This window comes from Excalfactoria chinensis, chromosome 15 (assembly GCF_039878825.1).
Source record: "Excalfactoria chinensis isolate bCotChi1 chromosome 15, bCotChi1.hap2, whole genome shotgun sequence".
NCBI classification, from domain to species: Eukaryota; Metazoa; Chordata; class Aves; order Galliformes; family Phasianidae; genus Excalfactoria; species Excalfactoria chinensis.
Window position 1 is genome coordinate 769791 of NC_092839.1, and position 18741 is coordinate 788531.

Sequence of the window (18741 nt, forward strand, 5' to 3'; positions counted from 1 at the left end):
GGAAGTCAGCCCTGCCACTTCAATCCAGAACAACATTCTATTCAACTGCATGCAGATCAGGTAAGGCCCTGAAACATGAAAGAACCACATGTTGTAGAATCTCTTTTTTTTTCCCTCCTGTAACAGCATGCTGGGAGTTTGAACAAGAGAAAGGAATAACAAGTGCTGGACTTACTTTGTTCATTCCCTAGAGGCTGCTCCAACATCGCGAGGATGACACTGTTATCCAAAACAAAGTAACGGAAACTATGCTTGTTTATGGTGGGTAGGCGAGAATATTTAATTAATGTGGTTTCATTCACCAAGCTGCAGGGGGAAGCAGGGCCGCTGGGAGAGGGGAACGCTCCAAGTAACTGCATAATACTGGAAATGGGGAAAAAAAAAGGCAGAAGTCAGGACAGATGAAGATCTACTGTTCCACCCAAGCACAGGCTCTGTTCTTCACTTGTATCTCGACACAGCAGTTACCCTTATGGTTAGCACAAACCAAGCACTGCGCTACCAGCTTGTCTTAAAAGAGAACCAGTAATTCCGGGACAAGTGTACATGAATCCTACAAAGAAGAGTAATCTGCCTATACAACAAGTTCATCTACAACCCAGGCTGTAAAGACAGTAAGATACCTTTTAAAACAAAATGTAATCTGTAGTTCTACAGCTTTTTGTATGTTTGTTCTTATAAGAATATTATGGATGATTAGAGATGCTCCTCCATAACTCAACCCACCAGTCACTATCAACAAGCAAGGCATACACAAGCCTCCTAAAACTAAATATATTTAAATAATTTGAAATTGTGCAGGATCTTCCCAAAGAAAAGCCTCTATGACAGGAGCCAACAGCAAGAATGACTGGAGCTCATATGTTCTGAATGGGGCTGCACTCAGACCTAAAATAAATTTACTGAAGTCCTCCTGCCACACTTTTCCCTTGGGAGACAGATACCTGCATCCCTCTAAACAAAAGAAAAAGGGCACTTTCAGGCAACAAGAAAGGTTTGTGCACGAGTTCCAAAGAGAAGCTGCTTTCACAATAACACGGTTGTTTTTACTAATGGTAATGCTTATAATGATTTTATTGTGAAATAAAACAAACAAAATAAGCAAGCAGCTCTCACCTTTTGCAACACATGTTTATCCTACTCATCTTCAGTTTGTCCTGCCTACTCCATCATGCTATTCATCCAGTAAAACAGTGCTTTTCAGCTTATCTGGAGTTGAATCTCAATTTACTTCTGTGCTCCCTCTCCCCAGCCTACACATCATCTGCAGTCACATTTTCAGCAGTCTCCCAGATCTATTAAGTCAGCCCAGTTCTGTGGGCAGAATGACATCCCACCCTGACTTAACTTATACCTGCTACGTGTGTCACTGCCTGCTGTGTTACACAGGAGACAGTGTCTATCGGTTCCCCCATCAGCGTGGGGAGAGAGCATCACTTGTCAGGCCAAGGAGAAGGCTGTGGGAACGGAAGGACAAGGTGACAAGGGAAAGCAGGAGACACAAGGAGCTGCTCTTTGCACTGGCACAGAACAGAACACCAAGGGCTGCAGGAAGGTTTTGTTCTCCAGGGAAAGGAAGGGGCAGAATGAAGACAGCAATTGCAGGAATCCTTCCCTTGCTGGATGTCTGTAATGGGAGGGGGAAGACAATGAAGGCAGAGCACAGGACAACCCTGTCCAAAAGACAAACCAGAAGGAACTTCTGGATAACTTCTTAGATGCTCTCAACTACATACCAGCTGGAAACCCCCCATTAAAACATTCTCTGACAAAACAATGCTGAACAATGAACATGCTCTGAGAAATTACATACCATGTTAACGTAGCTTCAGCAGCATCCTTCACTCTCATGGACGCAGGGTTTGGCTCCTTATCTCCTTTGTACTTCACCTCTTGTTCACTGCTCTTGGATTTACTTCCTGAAATACCCAGCTCCACAATCTCCAGTACCTCTTTTAAACAATCCTAAAACACATGAGGTACTACCTTAAAACAGAAGCACTTCAACAGACGTCTCAGAGACCTCAGAAAAACAGCAACAGATGACTCATTGTAGCAGTGCGCTGCTTCTGGTATGAGCTCAGAGATTAAGGCAGAAAATCATTTTAACAGACAGTGTTGAGATAAGATCACATTTGCTAGAGAAATTATATTTTCTCTGTATATAGATGTCTAATTTTGTTAGTATGCTTGTATATCTACTGCTAGAAAGTGCTCTGAATTAATACATACATTAATATATACACAACATATTCCATTGGACCTGTGCAGAACAGCCAAGTGGGCTAGGAACACAACTGAAAAGTGAAAACATATTTTAAAAGATAAACGCATTCCCAAAATTATCTGCAGAAATTTTAATTAAGTTCTGAGGATATGAAGGATGAACTCATCTGGAACACTGCAGAAAAAAATTGTCTGAATCTTTCAATTGCCAACAGCATCCATAAGGAAGCAAAATGTGTGGTGGCATCCAATTCATCAGGAGAGCAATTACAGTGTTCTACAGGTACACAGCAGAGCACCAACAAATGTATGGCAGAAGATGCCAGCACTCAGAGAGATCACTGCTGTAACTGACCAACATTGCCCACTGCAAAATCATCTACTGAAAATCACTGGATTGCTACAGCATAAGTTCAGATCTGATGGCTTCAGCAAGGGAATACAGAGGAAAGCTTTCTCAAGAGCAAGTAGCTGTCTACAACTGGAGCACAAATAAATCACCGGCTTTTACCACCAGAAACAAGGCAGGCTCTGCGCTTTGGCCCATGTTGTTTCTTGAATTCACAATTCATGCAGAAAAATAAGCAAAGAAAGAAAAACAAAGCATAATGTAAGTTTATAACCCTTGTTGTGCCATATCCAGGGAAATCATCCCTTTCCAGGTTACCTGCTACCAACTGCCAGTATCCCAAAGTGCATGAAGAAAGCATCTTTATTGATGCCTCTTACTCTTTTTTTTTTGTTACATATATATGCAGGTTACTCAGCTGCCTCTGTAAGCAGGCCTACAATGAAAGCAGACGCTCATACAGAGAAAAAAAGATATTTTTTTTGAGACTCTGACAGGAGGAGGTCAGATCAGCAACCCGCATCCTTCATTTGCTGCTCTTTTCAAACTCCCTCAGCAAGCCATACCTTGGGTCAAGTTTTGCCTTGCTCAGCTTCTGGAAAACTTCTTGGTGAAGACACCAAGTGTGAGTCTGGGCACTACTGCTGTTCAACATCTTTGTCAGCAACCCAGACAATGGGACTGAGTACATTCTCAGCAAGTCTGACACCACTGAGTGATGCAGGCAATAAAACAGAAGGGGTCCCACCCAAAGGGACCCAGACAGGCCATGTGAACCTAATATGGTTCACCAAGGCCAAGTGCAGGGTGTTGCACTGGGGTTGGGGCAATCCCAGATATGTGTACAGACTGGGAAAAGAATTCCTACACAGCAGTCCTGTGGAGAAGGAAGGTCATGGTGGATGAGAAGCTGCTCATGAGCCAGCAGTGTCCAACCGCAGCCTGGAAAGCCAACTGTACCCTGGGCTGCATCAATAGAGGGGACAGTGGGGCAGGGAGAGGATTGTTCCCCTCTGCTCTGCCCTTGTGAGACTGCATCTAGAGTAATGTGTCCAGGCCAGGGGCACTCACACAATCAGAGAAGGTCCAGAAGAGGCCATGAAGACCTTCAGAGGGCTGGAGCACTTCTACTATCGAGAAAGATTGAGGTAGTTGGGCTTGTTCTGTTTGGAGAAGACTCCAGGCAGACAGCACGGCTGTCCAGTACTTGGAGAGGGCTTATAAACAGAGGGGCAACTGACGTTGTACACAGTCTGATAGTTATAGGATGAGAGAGAATGGCTTTGAATTAAAATAAGGGAGATTCAGGTTAGATGTTTGGAGGAAATTCTGTACTCAGTGAGGCACTGGTGTTGCTGCCTTGTGAAGCTGGGGATGCCCCATCCCTGGAGGCGTTCAAGGCCATGCTGGATGAAGCCCTGGGCAGCCCAGTCTGGTGCCTGATGTAATGACTAGCAATTCTGCCCACGGCAAGGGGTTTGGAGCTCAGTGATCTTTAAGGTTCCTTTCAACTCAAGCTATTCTTATGACTTTATGATCATCAAAATATTAGCATTAAAGAAATTCCACTGTTAAATTTAGAAAATGTTTTAGATAGGTAAGAACTGAGAAATGAGAAAAGACGTTGCTTTTAGGGAAGCTTATCTGCTGCAGGTAACTACACTATTTATACACCAATAATTCTCATATTTCTCCATTATTTTTCTGCTTTTCCAATTTCAGGTTGTTCTGTTGTTTTTTTTTTCAGTTCACAAAGCAAGATGAAAGATCAAAACACTTTCTTATAAACAAGAAAGGTGGTTGCACAGCCAAAAATATTCTCAGTGAATGAAAAGGAGAAATCAAAACTGAAAGCTGTTTTCCAAGTAAACTGGTTTTGAAATTCCTGCTATGCTTTTGAAAACTACAAGGACATGTCGTTTTAAAGTCTGAAACATTGGCAGCTGGGGACAAAAGGCACATCAACCTGGGGGGCTAAGAATACACACACACACACACACACACACACACCAGAGATTCTTACCTTCTCATCAAGCATGTCAGGATGCTCAGTGAGCCAGACACAGAGGCACTGGAAAGCTGCAACTATCACAGAGTGAAGGTCACGGGAGTGGAGCGGGGCTGGCCGGCTGCACTGGAACACAATGTAGCTGCACACAGAACTAATAGCTCTCTTTTGATCAGAGGAATCAACAAGCACTTTCACCTGTATAAAGCAAGCAGAAGAGGACTGTCAGGTGACAATTCCTCCACAAAACCTTTCAGAGAAGAATTAGCTATTGAAAGCATTTCTAAATGCAGTTTTAAGAAATGTGAATAAACAGTTGAGCCACTTCATGGTAAAAATGTTAAACAGTACTGGATACTGAAACTATAAGAAATGCTGCATTAAAGTGCCGCCACGTCGCTGGGCTTTATTTCCAAGAGCAAGAATGATACCAATCTGAATTGATAAGAAACTAATTGCAAGCTGGATAAATGTGCACTTTAAACTCATTATCAGCAAAGACCTCTCCATCAGCTACAGCAGCACCACTCATGTCCACATGGTACCTCCAAGAAACATTCACTGCCCAGTCTCCCATCCATGGGGCTTCACTGTGCTCACATCCTTTTCCACTTGGCAAATTCTGTCAGCGCAGTGATTTTCTTTCACTTCCTCACTGACAAACAACCGTGCTCAGACAAGCAGATTAACCAGAAAAAATATCTGTTTGCAGAAAACTCCCTCATGCTCCCATCCCTGCCCAGATGGGCTTCACGGAGCAAGGCTCTGGAGCATGAGGGCTAGAGAAGAGCTGTGCACAGAGTGACAAGGATCAGCAATTTGCAGCTAACCAAATCACCAAATCTCTCTTGTTCTTCATGTGAACTGACACAGGAGCACTCAGTTAAACCTGGATTTTTCTACTCTGTAGCGTCTGACCATGCCATATAAAGTCTTATTCATTATTGGAGGGGCACCACCAGCACCTGGTTTTGCAGGTGACAACATGGGAGCCAGACAGCTGTACTCAACAAGGGCATGTACAACAACTTGGAACCCTACACAGTATTTCCTTTAGAAGCATAAGATACACTGTAGAGCCCCTTTAAGATTAGCTTAGGACAAGCAGGTTGGGGAAGCAGCACTCCTGCAGGAAACAGGATTTTTCTAATGTACCAAGTCCCAGTAATGACCTGCAGCTGAAAAGATACAGGACAAGCATCCCTTAACCTGAAAAGGTCCTTGGGAATTGAGTTTCCAAAGCTGAAAGCAGAATGGGTTCTCTACTCTGTGGCTATTCAATATGTGGAGATTTCTTTCCAAGAGAAAGTGGACTACACTGGATGTCTCAGAAGAATCACTTCAGTCACTTGAGAACTACTCAAAGATTACAGAGCTTAATATTAAATTGGGTAGATATTTGAAAACATGCTTTTACATTCTCATCTCATTGCACAAAGTGGGACAGGAGGATATCCTAGCTTAATCAGAACCACCGATTCTGTATTGTGCTCTGGAATGCCCCAAAACCATGTTTGAATTCATTGCAGAATACTTTCAAATGTGTCCTTCAGCTTATGCTACTGCAGAAATGAAAGCAGCATGCAGCCCACCATGGCTCAGTGCTGACTCCAAGCTTTAAAAGAACCCTGTGACATACATATTCAAAGGGAATACAGCAGGGAATGCCCAGCTGCTGCACCAGTTCATTGTGGCTGCTGTAAATACACCAAAGCATTGCTTAACAAACATCATGAAGTCCAGACTGGGAACAAAAGCCCTCAAGCAGAAAAGAATAATTTACTTTTCATCAAAAAAGGCCCCCCAACCCAGTAGCTTTAGTTATTTACTATTCAGCAACTTGCTAATTATTCCAGTTACTTGCCAGGTGAGTCTCCTTATAGTTGTGGAACACAAACCATAGCTGAGGGTGCTAAAATAAAACAGGAATGGTTCAGCTGGGAAGTGGTGAAGGGAAACAGCACAGCTAGTCTGAGGAACACAGCTGTGTGTAGACAAAGCTCCCAAGCAGGTGACTCCTTCACATTAAAAAGGTGTTACACGTAGCTCAGAAAATTAATTCCCACGTGACAAGGAAAAAAGTAGGCACAACACTTGCAAAAAGGGAAATCAAGTTTTTCAGTGCCCTGGTCCATTTCCAACCTGGATCAGCAGCAGCAGAAACTCTTGTTCAGTTTGCCCACTTGCTGTTCAAGCAGCCTTAGAAACAACAAACAAAGTAAATCATGAGAACTGGTTCACAACAGTGGGGTTGAAAACTATGGGTTGAAGCCCACACAATGCCCACTGGAAGCTTAGTGCTATGGTTTTCTCTCAGCTGTCCAACCTGGTATGTCAGATTCACTCACTGCAGTGTGAAAAAACAGCAACAACAAAACAGAACCAAAACACAAAGCAAAGCAAAACTACACACAGGTGAATCCACAAGAATGATTAGAAGTCATCCAGCTAACATCAGCCAGAATCACATAGTAGAGCTACATGTACCCGAACCACCCACCCTGAGCTTCACCTTCAGCCCAAAGGCATTCACTGCACTCACTTCACTTAAATCACTCAGTACGTACATTAGGGTAAGACAGAGCAATCCTACCAAAGGAGGACTGCACCTTCTTTTCTCCAAATAGAACATCTGCTGACAGACATCTGCTTGGTGGCATGACTTTCACCTGAACAGAACAGGAATCACAACCAGAACTTCATCTCTTACCTTTGCCAATCCAGAGAGAAGTTCCAGCGCAGCCAGTGAGATGCTCATGTCCTGCCTCCACTGAGAGTTGAGCCTTTGGGTTACCAGATGAATGCTGCGTATCAGAAGTCCCGCAGCCGTATCTGTATTAAGAGCTAGGATATAACCCCAGTAACACATACCACAGGGAGGGAAAATAACTAAGCATTAGTAACAATAAGCAAAGCACAGGAACAAGCCAAAGCAGCAACGATACAGACATAAAATTATACACAACTCAGAATCTGGAAATTTGGTGTCTCTTGCTAACTCCCTTGTATGCACCACCAGTACACTATACAAATGTATAAGCATGGAGGATAAGCACCTTATCTCAATTTAGTTTTGTTTCTTTTAAAGACATTTTCTGGACAATCAGAGCACCCAGATGCATTTCAGCAACAGAACAACAGCTCATGTTGGGTTGAGCTGTTTGCTCCCTCACTTACACTGCTGCAACATCTTGCAGACTCAGAAGAACCTGGACATTAGTCACATATGTTAGACACTGGTACTCATACTGAGTCAGTGAACCAATGGAGCACGTGAAACTTCAGATATCTAAGCCAGAAGTTACCTATTCTCTCAGTACACAGCATTTATCAGAAGCTGCATTATGTATTTATGAGTAGATAATGAAAGAAACCATCCTGGAAGAAAAGATATAATTGTTTCTAAATGTTTAATCTTCCTGAACCTTTGGCTAAAATTAAAAACAATAAGTGCTTTTAGGAGCAGTCGCTCACAACTCCATAGTATTAGGAACACAAATATTATAAACGCTGGTTAAAACCGAAGTAGGCAAATTAATTTCAGCACCAGCATTCTCTATCAGCCTCTCAGCAGATTCAAATGTCAGTTACAGCTAACCAGTAAAACAAACCATCTCATTTGCAATTTACCCTTCAAGCACTCGGCAGAAATGTTGGAATTCCTTTTGTAAGTGTAATACAACCTTATCTGGTGGGCACAAGAATTTCTTTCTTAAATTCAGCCAAATGAATCAATAATGGCAACAGGTTTGGGGCCAAAATATTACAAAAAAATATTTTCAATTAATATATTCCCTTTATACATTCAATTTACACTATGGTTTGAAAAGTCAGCGACTAAAAGACTTAAAACACGAGTTTTTTTTTAACCTTACAAAAGAACATTTTACATTGTGAGGTGCCAGAAACACTTGCCAATGAAAACATATGAATCATACACAGAATTAAGGTGGTGTGGTAAAAACCAGCACTTCAAATCATTTCAGACAAATCCTTTAGAGAAATCACTAACAAACTTACATAAATCCCTGTATCTGTACAGACCATATATACATGAAAATGCTAAAATCTTTCCCACTAATCTCTCTCTTCCTGCACTGAGAACTGGGGGAAAGAAACATTCTTATCTGGTGAGAATGGAGTTTCCCCCCTGGCCTACAAGGCGGTCTGTTCTCACATTCACTTCATCAATTAACACCAACCGCACTGCTAAAGTGTGCAGGAGCAAATGAAAATCCAGAATCTCAGCTGGCTCACCACATAGACTTACCAGGACATGAATTCTACTACACAGATTCAGAAAGGGCACGGTACAAGACATAACAAACCAATGTTAATGGAAGAAATTGTGTTATAACAAATAACACTTTGCAAGCGTTCTGCTTCTTTATTCTGTAAAACCAGGAGTCCCCCAAATGGCCTTTAAAAACAGCTAAGAAAAGGTACACTACTAAACATGGAATGCTTCCAAAATGAACGAAGCCGTTAATTTGCACCTGGTGTACATTCATTGCGTTACTGTTCATGAGAATTAGACATCTTGAAAAGCAAAACAGTTTTCCATAAGCTTTTTTCAAATTCGTACTGGGAGAGTCCTTCAGTGGGTTAAAAGCCAATTAACACAAAACCAACCAGTACACGTGAACACTGCACATGGGTGCATACGGGATCAAATCAGCAACGAACAAAGGAGTATCCATCTTGGCTTTAAAACACTCCCACATATTAATATGTTAGCCAGAACTACTAAAGGGGAAAAAAGAAATCCAAGTTAGGATATAATAATACCATTTTCTCCAAAGAGCCGTCCTTACCATAATCCCTTAGAAGGGCTTGTGCTGGCCGTTCGCTGTCTGGTGTTGTAGGCTCCGTACTGCCTCCACTTGCAGTACTAATGCCACTGTTAGTACGGCTGTGGCTTTTGAAGACGTTATTTTCGCCACCATTCTGCAAATTTAGAAAAAAATAAAAATCAGAAAGGTGAAAGCCCAGCAAGAGCGTAATCCAGCCACCATCGTTGAAGACTAGCGTCACCGTCTTCTATGAACAAGTGACTCGCCTGGTAGAAGATGGAAAGGCTGCTGACATAATCTGCCTAGACTTCAGCAAAGCCTTTTGCACTGTCTCCCACATTATTCTCCTGGAGAAGCTGGCAGCCTGTGGCTGGAACAGGTGCTTGGGGCAGAGTGGCTGGAAAGCTGCATAGAGAAAAAGGATCTAGGGGTACCAGTTGACAGCCTGCTGAACGTGAGCCAGCAGTGAGCCCAGGTGGCAAAGAAGACCAATGGCATCCAGGCTTGTGTCAAAAATAGTGCAGCCAGCAGAAGCAAGGAGGTGATGATCCCCCTCCTCTTGGTACTTGGTGAGGCTGTGCCTTGAGTGCTACATTTAGTGTTGAGACCACAGAGAGTACCCGGAGAAGAGTAATGGAGCTGGAGCACAGGACTATGAGAAGCTGTTGAGGGAACTGAGATGGTTCAGTCTGGAGAAGAGGAGGCTCAGAGGAAACCTCATCACTCTCTCCAACCATCTGACAGAAGGTTGTAATGAGGTGAAGGTCAGCCTTTTCTCCCAGCTGATTAGTGTTACAATGAGAGGTAACGACCTTAAGTTGCACCAGGTGAGGTTCAGGTAGGATATTAGGGAAAGTTTCTTACAAAGAGCGGTCAGGCACTGGCATAGGCTGCCCAAGGAAGAGTCCCTGTCTGTTGAGGGCCATGGTTTAGTGGACACAGCGGTGATGGGCTGATATTGGACTAGATGATCTCAGTGGTCTTTTCCAACCTTAACGACTCCATGAAACTGAAAGTCAGTTTTAAGCAATGAGATTTTCTGAACACAATTCTCTATAACAAAGGATACTTTCAGATAGGAAAATATGATCAAACCTCTGGACTGAACTTATTTAAACTGCAGATAAAATGAATTACGTTTTTCTGAAGCAATAACTTCATCCACAACAACAAAACAAATCTCACCGTTTCCATTTGGCAGCCAATGGCTTCTAACAGTGCTGAGTCTTGAACAATATTCAACATTGCACCTGAAGAATTAGACACAAGAGGTAACTAAAAACCACAGAAGAATACTTACAGCTACAATGCAGTCTAGCATCCGTAATCTCCTTCCTGATTCATACAGAGCTTTTATAAGAGTTTTATAAAACACAGGGATTTGCTTCAGGCCTAGCAATCTGATGCAGATGAGAGCTGAGACAGAGAATTCTTTCGGCTATTTTAAGAACACTTTGAACATAGGTTTCCTGAATTCCTCAGTTCAGAAGGATTCTTGTTTCACTGAAGAGCTGGAATGTTTCCCTGTCTCCCAGCAGATTGTGCTCATTTAAAAACTCAGGTTTTATTTAAAGAGGATTGCTGATTTTGTGAGTAAAAAAGCAGCATTTGTTAGGTAACAGACAGCTAAAGAGCACCGTGTGTAATGCAAAGCCACCTCAAGGGTTACGCAGCGCTGTCTGGGCTCCTCTCTGCACCTGGCACAAGGAACCTCCCTCCTCAGTTTGTCTGTTAAGAGCCAAAAGGCAACTGGTAGCTGGCAAACAAAAATGTGCTTTCACTAATTAATGGGCTGCCAGTACAGGCCTGTTGGAAGATAACGTAAGATCTGCTCCATACAGCAACCCTTAAGACATCAACAGGAGACCACAATCATTTTCATACTGATCAAGGAACCATTAAACAAACCCCAAATCCACTCTAGTACAAGTATTTTTACAGAGATGCTTCTGTCCAAAATCTAGGGCAATACTTCCAACATCACTCTCCAAACTCGCAGACTATTAAAGTAAACATAAATTTCATTTCGCTTTAGCAAAAACATTAAACCAAAGTCCAAAATCAGGAAGTCAGAGCAGCACCAGAGGTATGATACACCAAAACTCTCTCTACCTACAAGTGACTTCCAGAATCCAATTTTTCATGCTTTTCTTTATATTATTTTATACTGCATTCAAATCAAACAGCAGATAGACAGAAATATCCAGCTTGGGAGAGAGTGCTACTAACAAGAGTAATACACAAGCAAACTAGAACTGACGATGTATTTTGGATGCCTTATGTCTAGTGATGCACGCAGCCTGTAGATGCATTATTTTTCCTCCAACCCAGCCATGAAGGCTTAGGAGAACACCAGTTGCTATAGGAAGGGAAACATCACAGTTATTGTCAAATATTTAATAAGCAGCTGGAAGTAAACACCAATGTTTCTGAGAAGCTGGTGGCACATATAAGAATCTTTGGCTAAGCTACAGACTCATGAATCCTCTCCAACTAAAGCCAGCAGGACATAAACTCTTGTTATACGTATAGCTTGCAGTGGAAAAATAGAAGAAAAAAGCAGTAAGGTCCGTCAGCCAGGTAACAGTATAAAAAACATCACAGGCGGAGTATCTCAACAGCTGGGATGCCGGCACCAACCTTTAGCAGCGGCATACCCATACGCATGGGTAGGATTTAACAGAACATCACCCACCCCAGAGCTGATACAGCCACGTGTACTGATGTTCTGCAAGCATCACTTAGAAACTGCACACATCTTCATCCTTTCACTTCCAGAACTAGCTGCAAATCATCCTTCAGAAATTATTATCCCCGTGTCTTCTACTTGTACAGAAAAGGTTTCAAGAGTTGTCCTGAAAGAACAGCTTGTAGAAAGACTCTGCAGGCTGGATTTGTTTCCATTCACTTCATTGCTTATGCACTTTTTCCTCCCTCCCCTATTATCCAGGCAGGCTTCCAGACCAAGTTAGATATCTACCCAGTGTAAATCCACTTGCTTTTTAAACTCCTAGAGGAAAATACTATGGTAACTATTTTGAGGACACCATAAATGAAAAAAGCTACTTTTACATAATGAAAGGGAAGCAAATGAGGGGAAAAAAGTGTGAGGCAACGAAATTTTTACCTGCCTGAAAATACATCTGCTTAACAGACTGTACACTATTTAAGATTCCAGGTTTTACTTACTTCCTCAGCACTGGCACATTAACACATCCAACAGTTTGTTGCCAAACTATGATGTATCTGCAGATTCTATGCTGGAGCTTTTGTGTGAGGATTGACACAGTGCTAAACAAATACCATCTGTACTCTGCCAATGCTAGAGTACTTGTTACCCAGTATTTCAGTTTGTTTCTAGGCTCGAGCATGGCAAAAACTGAAATGTACCCTGTAATCCTTTACTTGAGATTTTTTACCAATATTAGAACAACATTTCTTCCTATTTCCATTCTGAGTTATGATTGACTTCTACTTCAAGAATGTGCTTTAAGTCTATTTTTACTTTTCAAGTGCCATTCTACATTTAGCATGGTAGGGATTACATTTAGAATGGTAGAGAGAGATTACTTAACAAAAATGTGAGGCTTTTAAAGGTGCTTTAATAATATGAGGGAGATTATACAGAAGATGATCTGACAGGACTCTTTTTCTTGCAAAGTATCACACGAATGTACTGAATTATTCTAGGAGTGATGAAGACACTTCCATAACACAACTGATAAATTAAAAATGTTGAAATTACCTAGTATCATCTGAGTGTTGTTGGGATCTGTTTCAGTTTGCAAAGCTCCTATAAGTATATTCACAAGCCTCAGCTTCAAGGAAAGGAAGGTTACTGGTTTATCATACGTTGAGCTGTCATCATTGCTGAATTTCCCTTCCAGGACAACCTGAAGGAACAATAAATTTATTTCAGTATCAATTAGAAATTGATGCCATATTTACACTAAACACACCAACATGGCATTGCTTTCAAAAGTCAGTAACCACAGCACAAATTGCTCCTGCCAAACTTGTGCTAAGAGTTTCAGGGCTAAACAGAATGCCAAATATCACAGCTCACCCAAATGCCACTCCACAAACCGGAAGACAAAATTCAGCATGTAAAACAAAGCTATAAGGTTATTACCTCTGATTTTATGGTTCCAAAATGATGAGGGAGAGGCAACAAAGACAGCAAGATGTTAATCGAAGCTCTTCTTAGCTCTGTGGGGTTTACATAGATTTTAAACTTTGAGAGTTCTCTGCAAATCAAAGCACCGTAAAATTAATCAATTCTTCATAAGATTTTGAAGCCAAATCTAATTGAATACTAAATATACAGCCACCCACTGGACTTAAATAACTTGGAATACTCAATGTAGCCATTTCTTCCTAGACTCAAGATTCTTATTTTTTAGCAGTTGCAAATGAAACAATTAGCAAATGATGAATTCCTGACTGAATGAAGTACTTTGCACTGAACTGTTGAGCAAACCAAAGTCTTATTCATACTCTGCATCCTCAGTGCAGGAGTGCCAGTCACAAGCCTCCATGTGCTTACTGCAAATCCCACCAACCCAGCTCTACCAGAAATCCCCAGAATATGCTTGTGTGCATCCTGTATAAAATACACTCTGCTTGAAAGCAGACCACATTTTGTATGAAGCCATTAGTAAATTCTACTTGTAAGATCCACCTACAAGAAGCAGCAGCTCAGATTTAAGCCCAGAAGATGAATAATAGTTTATGTATAACTTCAAACTGATATGCAGCATCAATACATGCAACATGTGGAGAAGAAGGCAGGCACAGAGCAGTAGTAAGTGCCTTAAGTTATTTAACAAAATATGCAGAAATCTGTACAGCTCTGACAAACAAGGGCATATATTCCAGTGTAGAGACCTACTCCAGCTTCCTTAGCCTGTCCAAATGGTCAATTTTTCCCATTTCATGACATGTAAAGTTACTTTCTGAATAAAGTCACTGCAGTAACAGCCAGTATAGAACATGCTGTAAAATTCTCCTTAAAAATAAGTCGGCTTTAAATGTATTTGAGCTAAAGCACTTTTCCCTATTCTTGTAGCTACCGCTTTCCAATAATGAACACTTAGATAACAAAACTCAAACACTCTGTGCTTTTAAAAAGGGCTGTTATTACTTTAAGGGTAATTGCATTAAATGAAATGAAAAGGCAGAGCTTACAAAACGCTGCTGGAATCACTATCACATACACACACAGCATGGGGCCCACATTACAGAACTCCTCCAGTGAAAGCTATCCAGGAATGACAGAAACCCCAGAAGATAAACACCTCCCCTTAATATCTGATAATATCTACAGGGAAACAGCAATTTACCTGTCAGGTAAAATAGTTTCAAGAGCCGAAATGAAATATGGAACCACGACATCAATTCCCTTCAGGTCACAGCAGAACAAAGGAGGGGAGTTCAGAATAACACTGGCAAGAACAGGGTGGCAAACGAAATCTGCTATCTGCAAACCCTGAATTAAAAGCATGTAAAATCTGACAAAGAAAGATAAGATTGAATTATTTGCACATAAAAAGTATCAGCATTCCACATGAACACGAGTGTGCAGCAATTAGATCTTTTCTACATAGAACAGCTTAAAAATCAGAGCCAAGAGAAGTTTTTCTGAGCATTCCCCAAGGCTGTGTTAGCAAAGGCAAGTGCAGCTAGCCAGCTATCAAAAATAGCCACACTAATCACACATGCTACCATGTGAAAAGCCATCAGAGCACCATTCTGCTGAAACATCTGTCTCCTTGAAGCTCAGGGGCTGGGAGCTGCTGCAACTACCGTACAGATGTTTGCTAACAGTGCTCCCCGTTACTGCCTTCCCCATATAAGGATGTAAACAGGACCTTGGTTCTAATGCCCTAGCACAGAAGAAAAATACTGCAAAATCCCTGGGGGGGTAACAACGCTGTGACAGCAATTCTAACATCTGGAAAATGAGAAGGAAAATAGAAACGAGCTATTTCAAATGAAAAAGCAGAGAGGTGTGAAACACATTATCGAGCTGGCCATCGTCCCAAAGTACCTTGTCTCTTGAAGCAGTTAGATTCCTCTACAGGTTTTAGGTTGAAGTATATTTACATTTAAAAAACACCACGGAAAAAACCCCTCCGCGACTTAACAGGACAGAGGAATCCGACTGCATAAGAGAAACAGACCATCTAATGCACACAGCACTACCACATACATGAAATAAAATGGTTTGGTCTTCCAGTTCTGATGACACCTATGGCAAAGGTAACTGAACGGTTTGAGAGTTATTATTTATAAAGCTGATTCTCTGCCTCTGACGTTTGCTACTCTTTAACCAAAAAAGCTGGAAAAACCAAGACTCTGGTAGGCAGGATGGCCTTGTTTTACCAGAAATTAAACTGAAAATTGAAGTAGTTCAGGATGAAGATTAAAAAAATAATAATCATAACAATCATAAATAAACAATAGAAGATTAGTGCAATTCTGTATGTAAAAATCACTAAAGAGATATATACTCTATTCCAGTGTTTCTTGACAACACAACACTCTTCACAATCTAACAAAACACAATCTCGCATCTGCACACTTTTGTCCATCTTACCAACAAGTTTGTTGGTTTAAAAATCTTCAAGTGTCACAAAGACCAAAAAGTGCTCCCTCCAGCTGCTGGAGGGGTTCCCTCTCAATTAGAGCTTGAAGGAAGCCCAATGCAAGCCAGCACCATGAGAAGACAAAGCCAATGCCTGGTTTACAGAGGGAGCTCTGTCTGTGCCATGTGCAGGCCAACCGTGCTCTTAGAGCTGGCAGGACAGGACTCAGACAGTGACTGAATGCTACGCACTGAAAATTCCTTTGCACCATAAAATTACACCAATAAAGCAACTGGAAGATAGGTTAGTACCGGGATAAGTAAGCTGGTAATATTTCCTCCCCAGTCTTCTTGCTACAAAATATCCTACACAGTGTCCCGCATGCCTCTGCCCTTCCTGCTTCATAGTTGTCTGGGAATTCACTGGCATCAAACAAAGGGTTGGAAGCCATTGTATCTGTGGACATTTGGGATCCTTTCCGTCGAAACTCCACGCTAGCTTGAGTTGCTATAGCTGGGAAGAGAAAAAACAGTATTTCACTGTGTTTGTTAACATATATAATAGGCTCATGGGATCCTGGACACAAAGATCAAGTCCAATTTAGCAGTTATCATGAAGCTGTTAGTTGACTGTATTTGAGTCAGTGTCTCTGTTTAGGAACTATTTGAGGCTATAACTAACTTTTGTCCTTGTAAGGATTGGAACAATTCACCTTCATATTTTTAAGTTAATCCCAATTTTGTGTTGGGAAGTGTCTCCTTGTATCCATCAATACCTCCCTATCCCCTCAGAGGGCAAGGATCTTCCTTGCTTTGTTCTCATCTCCAGAAAATGACCTTCCTTGCACCCTTAAAATAGCAACAAGCTTTTTCACTGGGCCATTACTACCACTTCCACACAAGCACTTACTTGCAACTGACTGATCACTTTTCTTGCCCTGAACATCAAACTACTTCGACCACATTATGTTGCATAAACATAAATGATTTACTTAAAAAAAAAAAAAAAGAAAAAAAACAAGAATTCCAAAGGACCTGCTGTAAGAAAGATATCTGCTGAGAGCCACTCTCCTGCTTTGGTACTCTCTCTCCCAGTATGAGCCTCGAGTGCTCCCAGATGGAAGCTGCCAGGAGCACAGGCCTCCCATGTGCTGACACACAGCAGACGTCTGAGACCACAGCCACAACGACGTGACTGGGTTCTGGGCTCTGCTTACAGTGGGGGAGATGGAGCTCAGTGATCATTAAGGTCCCTCTCAACCTAAGCCATTCTGTGACCCCGCTTAGCTTTGTGCTCTGTTCCTGAAGGATGGCTCTCCCAGTCCGACTCAATTCAATCCATGTCTTTTTTCCAGTACACCTTTCACACATCAGTATCAGGCACATAGGATGCAAGGGGCTACTCTTCTTGCTGGCTTCTTTATTTCTTCTAAAAGGACAACCAAAACAAATTTGTGTATAATGCCCTCAATTTCCAAGGAGATAGGAAGGAAAAAAAGAAAATGGTAGAAAATTCACTCTTGGAATACTAATAGCAGAAGCAGCATTTTCTTTCTCATTTTCAGCTAAGACTATGCTGATCTTCTGACATTTTATGAGCTACAAAACCAAAGAGAACAAATAATGTGTGCTCCTAATAATTCAAGCTAGCAACTCTACCTGTAGCAAAGATCCTGCTCTATCTCACGCCTGGGATACTCTGGAATATCAGGGTCACGGTCAGTCTGTCAAACAAAGACTCGGACACCTGGACGTATGGAATACTTTTTCATTTATGGATAAGATTTTTGTTTGGATTTCGTTTTTGTGGCTTGTTTGTGTTTCTTTTAAAAAGCAGCTTTCCAATGACAAGCTCCTACTGTTAATTTTTGTCTATAAATTGTGTGACCATTCGTTACCTCAGCAATTTTCACAGCATAAGCAGCAAATAAGCACAAATCTTTATGCATCTTCCCATGAGCCATTTTTTGTCCTGAATAAGCTATCCAGCAATATACTGTAGTTGGAAAAAAACACTACATGCACAATGCATACAAATCAAACACTAGGTCTGTAAAATAAGCTTTAAGTAAAAAAAACATGGTTAGTGCAAAGTCCTGAAACTCATGACATGATCACAGACTAAAGGACATAAAAGATGGGACTGATTCAGGCAGATTAATTTTGCTTTTGCCAACAATCCTCCCCATTCAAAAACACACACGAAAAAATTACTTCTTTTTCAAGTAAAAGTGCAAAAGCTACAAGAGACAATGAGAATGAATTCACAAATAAAAGATGGGATTATGGAAAAAGAAAAGCATGACCGCAATTAAGGAAAAGCTACTTGTTCCTACTTACAAGATTTATAAGAAAGAAGAATTTGGATAAAAGATGCTGCAAGATAATAGAAATAAAATGGAAACAAATCAAAGGACAGCAGTAGTTATAAAATACTTTTAAGATGGTGAAATTGTAATTTAAGTTAAGAAGCTTTTAGCTTTTTTAAAAAATAGATTCAAAGCTTTATGATACAGCAAGCTTGTTAAACACATAGGAAATCGGCATTCAGGTCCAAAATTATGGTTTGGAAAGTATCATGCAAAACAATGAACAAAAAGTTACAAAATACTAGCAAGATTTAGATCTGTTCATATCAATGTACATCAGTTCTTTAACAAGATGTATTAACCCTTCCCAGCTCAGGTGCATTTGCCTACGGTACATTGCACGTGGAGCACGCAGCGGGCTCCCCAACACTTTCTGTGACTCGGTTATGTCTCTTGAAGGGAAGATTACT

The 18741-nt window shown here is 41.3% G+C and overlaps 1 protein-coding gene across 4 annotated transcripts in view; it reads right to left on the reverse strand.

Moving 5' to 3' along the window:
* RALGAPB (Ral GTPase activating protein non-catalytic subunit beta) overlaps positions 1–18741 on the reverse strand; it is a 63724-nt gene that overhangs the window by 21385 nt on the left and 23598 nt on the right. The window contains exons 10-20 of one of the 4 annotated variants that reach the window (XM_072350110.1): positions 18303–18338; positions 16275–16476; positions 14719–14886; positions 13509–13623; positions 13122–13269; positions 10562–10626; positions 9398–9530; positions 7294–7415; positions 4599–4781; positions 1814–1965; positions 176–363 (exon numbers count right to left, since the gene is read on the reverse strand). In XM_072350110.1, coding sequence (XP_072206211.1) covers positions 176–363; positions 1814–1965; positions 4599–4781; positions 7294–7415; positions 9398–9530; positions 10562–10626; positions 13122–13269; positions 13509–13623; positions 14719–14886; positions 16275–16476; positions 18303–18338 — 1512 coding nt within the window. Of the gene's footprint in view, positions 1–175; positions 364–1813; positions 1966–4598; positions 4782–7293; positions 7428–9397; positions 9531–10561; positions 10627–13121; positions 13270–13508; positions 13624–14718; positions 14887–16274; positions 16477–18302; positions 18339–18741 lie in introns of all 4 variants that reach the window. The other 3 variants (XM_072350109.1, XM_072350112.1, XM_072350111.1) reach the window with 3 other exon arrangements.